Source organism: Echiichthys vipera (assembly GCF_963691815.1).
Source record: "Echiichthys vipera genome assembly, contig: SCAFFOLD_139, whole genome shotgun sequence".
Taxonomy (NCBI): Eukaryota; Metazoa; Chordata; class Actinopteri; order Perciformes; family Trachinidae; genus Echiichthys; species Echiichthys vipera.
Window position 1 is genome coordinate 7,501 of NW_028154857.1, and position 2,742 is coordinate 10,242.

The 2,742-nt window shown below is 57.4% G+C and overlaps 1 protein-coding gene across 1 annotated transcript; it reads left to right on the forward strand.

Moving 5' to 3' along the window:
- Positions 1-962: 962 nt before the first annotated feature.
- On the forward strand, positions 963-1,937 carry LOC310966291 (forkhead box protein B1-like; the record flags this gene model as incomplete). Its single annotated transcript, XM_083940873.1, has 1 exon — positions 963-1,937. The coding sequence occupies one exon, from the start codon at positions 963-965 to the stop codon at positions 1,935-1,937; it is 975 nt and encodes a 324-aa protein (XP_083796999.1).
- Positions 1,938-2,742: the final 805 nt, after the last annotated feature.

The window sequence follows — 2,742 nt, forward strand, 5'->3', positions numbered from 1 at the left end:
CAGCTTGAACAGAAAACAGAAACGTTCATAAACAGTTGTTTTAATAAATCAATTTAATAAAATTAATAATAATATAATAATAATCAATAAAGTGTTTCTCTGTTTTTATGAATTATGCAAAATTCGAGTTTTAACAAAACGAACAAAATAAGAAAATTTAAAACCTTTGAAGTTTTAAATCAATAATATTAAAAATTACAATAACAATAAACTCTGAAGATTTATGACAAGTGTTAAAACACAATCAATGCAAGTTAATGACGCGTGCACACACACACACACACACACACACACACACACACACCCACACCCACACACACACACACACACACACACACACACACACACACACACACACACACACACACTGTGCGTAAAATGTCTCCACTCGCGCGCTCATACCTCCACAGAGCAGCTTTTCTTGTTCTTCTTCTTCAAATCAAAGTGTCTCGTGTTGTTTTAGCGCGTTCATGTAAATACGCGCCATTGGATCCACACCGTGCCCCCCCCCCTGATCCCCCCCCCCCCCCCCCCTCTGTGATCATGTGACAGTGAAGCCCCCCCCCCCGTTAATGAAGCTCCTCTCCGGGCTCCGCTCCGCTCCTGTCACCGTCCAGAGACGCACCGGAGAGGACCGGGACATGGAGGCAGCAGCGGCCGCTCTCAGCAGCTGAGCAGCGGGGCGGGAGGAGGACGGACACCGCGCTGCACCTGCACCGGGAGCCGGAGGAGGAAGAGCCGCCGCCGAACCAACTTTCTCCGGACTTTTGAAGGCGGAGCCGCGTAAACGGCGCCATGTGTGCCACACACCCGCGTCTGTGTCCGTGCGTAACGGCGCTCTGAGGACTGGGAACACTCTGGACAAAGTTTGTAAAGAGCGCGCAGAATCTTTCCTGCTCTGAGCCTGAACTCAGCCCAGCCCGGCCCGGCTCGGCCCGGCTCGGCCCCGGTGCAGCAGAATAATGCCTCGCCCGGGGAGGAACACGTACAGCGACCAGAAGCCTCCGTACTCGTACATCTCCCTGACGGCCATGGCCATCCAGAGCTGCCCGGAGAAGATGCTCCCCCTCAGCGAGATCTACAAGTTCATCATGGACCGGTTCCCGTACTACCGCGAGAACACGCAGCGGTGGCAGAACTCCCTGCGCCACAACCTCTCCTTCAACGACTGCTTCATCAAGATCCCGCGCAGACCGGACCAGCCCGGGAAGGGCAGCTTCTGGGCCCTGCACCCGAGCTGCGGCGACATGTTCGAGAACGGGAGTTTCCTTCGGCGGAGGAAGCGCTTCAAGGTGGGGGGCGTGCTGCAGCTGACGGACCCGCTGGGGCCCAGCGGCAAGCAGCAGGACGCCGCCCACTACCTGCAGCAGCAGCAGGCCAAGCTGCGGCTCAGCGCGCTGCACGCCGCCGCCGCCGCGGCCGCGCACCTGCCGCAGATGACCGGCGGGTACAACCTGAGCTCCGCGCCGCAGCCGTCCGGCTTCAAACACCCGTTCGCCATCGAGAACATCATCGCCAGAGAGTACAAGATGCCGGGCGGGCTGGCGGCCTTCTCCCCCTCCGGGTACCCGCTCCACAACCAGCTGGGCCCGGCCTGGCCGCACGTGTACGGCCCCGGGATGATGGACCCCGCCGCCCCCGTCTCCATGAGCGGCGGGGACTACTCTGCCTACGGGATGCCGCTCAAGTCCATGTGTCACGGGGGCCAGACTCTGCCCGCCATCCCGGTGCCCATCAAAGCCACGCCCGCCTCGATGCCGGGCCTCCCGGGGCTGCCCGCGCACATCCCGGCCTTCCTGGCGAACTCCTCTCCCCAGTCCCTGAGCCCCACGTCCCCGCAGAGCGCCACCGGCCAGAGCAGCCCGGCCGCGCCCGGGGAGCCGCTGTGCTCCTCGGCCTCCGCGCTGCTGCTGCGCTCCGCGGTGACGGTGCACTGAGGCCGGGGCCGGACTCCGCGGTGACGGTGCACTGAGGCCGGGGCCGGACTCCGCGGTGACGGTGCACTGAGGCCGGGGCCGGACTCCGCGGTGACGGTGCACTGAGGCCGGGGCCGGACTCCGCGGTGACGGTGCACTGAGGCCGGGGCCGGACTCCGCGGTGACGGTGCACTGAGGCCGGGGCCGGACTCCGCGGTGACGGTGCACTGAGGCCGGGGCCGGACTCCGCGGCTCTGCTCTTTTTTTTTATACAGAAACTCAAAACTGTTAAAAACTAAAAAGGGAAACTTCTTCTTCTTCTTCTTCTTCTTCTTCTTCTTCTTCTTCCTCCAGAGGGTCTCAGAACAGAACAGAAGCGCGCGCGCGTCCGTGGTTTAAATGTTTGTGAAAAGACAGAAAAACTGAGAAACTCGCGACATTTCAGAGAAAATGATGAAGAAATGAAACAGCAGCAGATTTGATTTGCTCCGTGTGTGTGTGTGTGTGTGTGTGTGGAAGTGTTTAAAAAGATCCAAAAGTTCCCTCCTCTGCTCCTCCTCTTCTTCTCCTCTTCTCCTCTTCTCCTCTTCTTCTTCTTCTTCTTCTTCTTCTTTATTGAACCATGACGGAAGTTTGTAAACTTTATTTTTAATTTCTGTGTCGCGCGGAAACAACAACTCTTTTTAGATCTTTATAGATTTAAATCTGTTTTTGCAGACTCCGTTAATCTGAAATCACAGAAACACTCGTGTGTGTGTGTGTGTGTGTGTGTGTGTGTGTGTGTTCCTGCAGATTCAGGCCTTTTCTCTGCTGCAGAGCTCCGGAA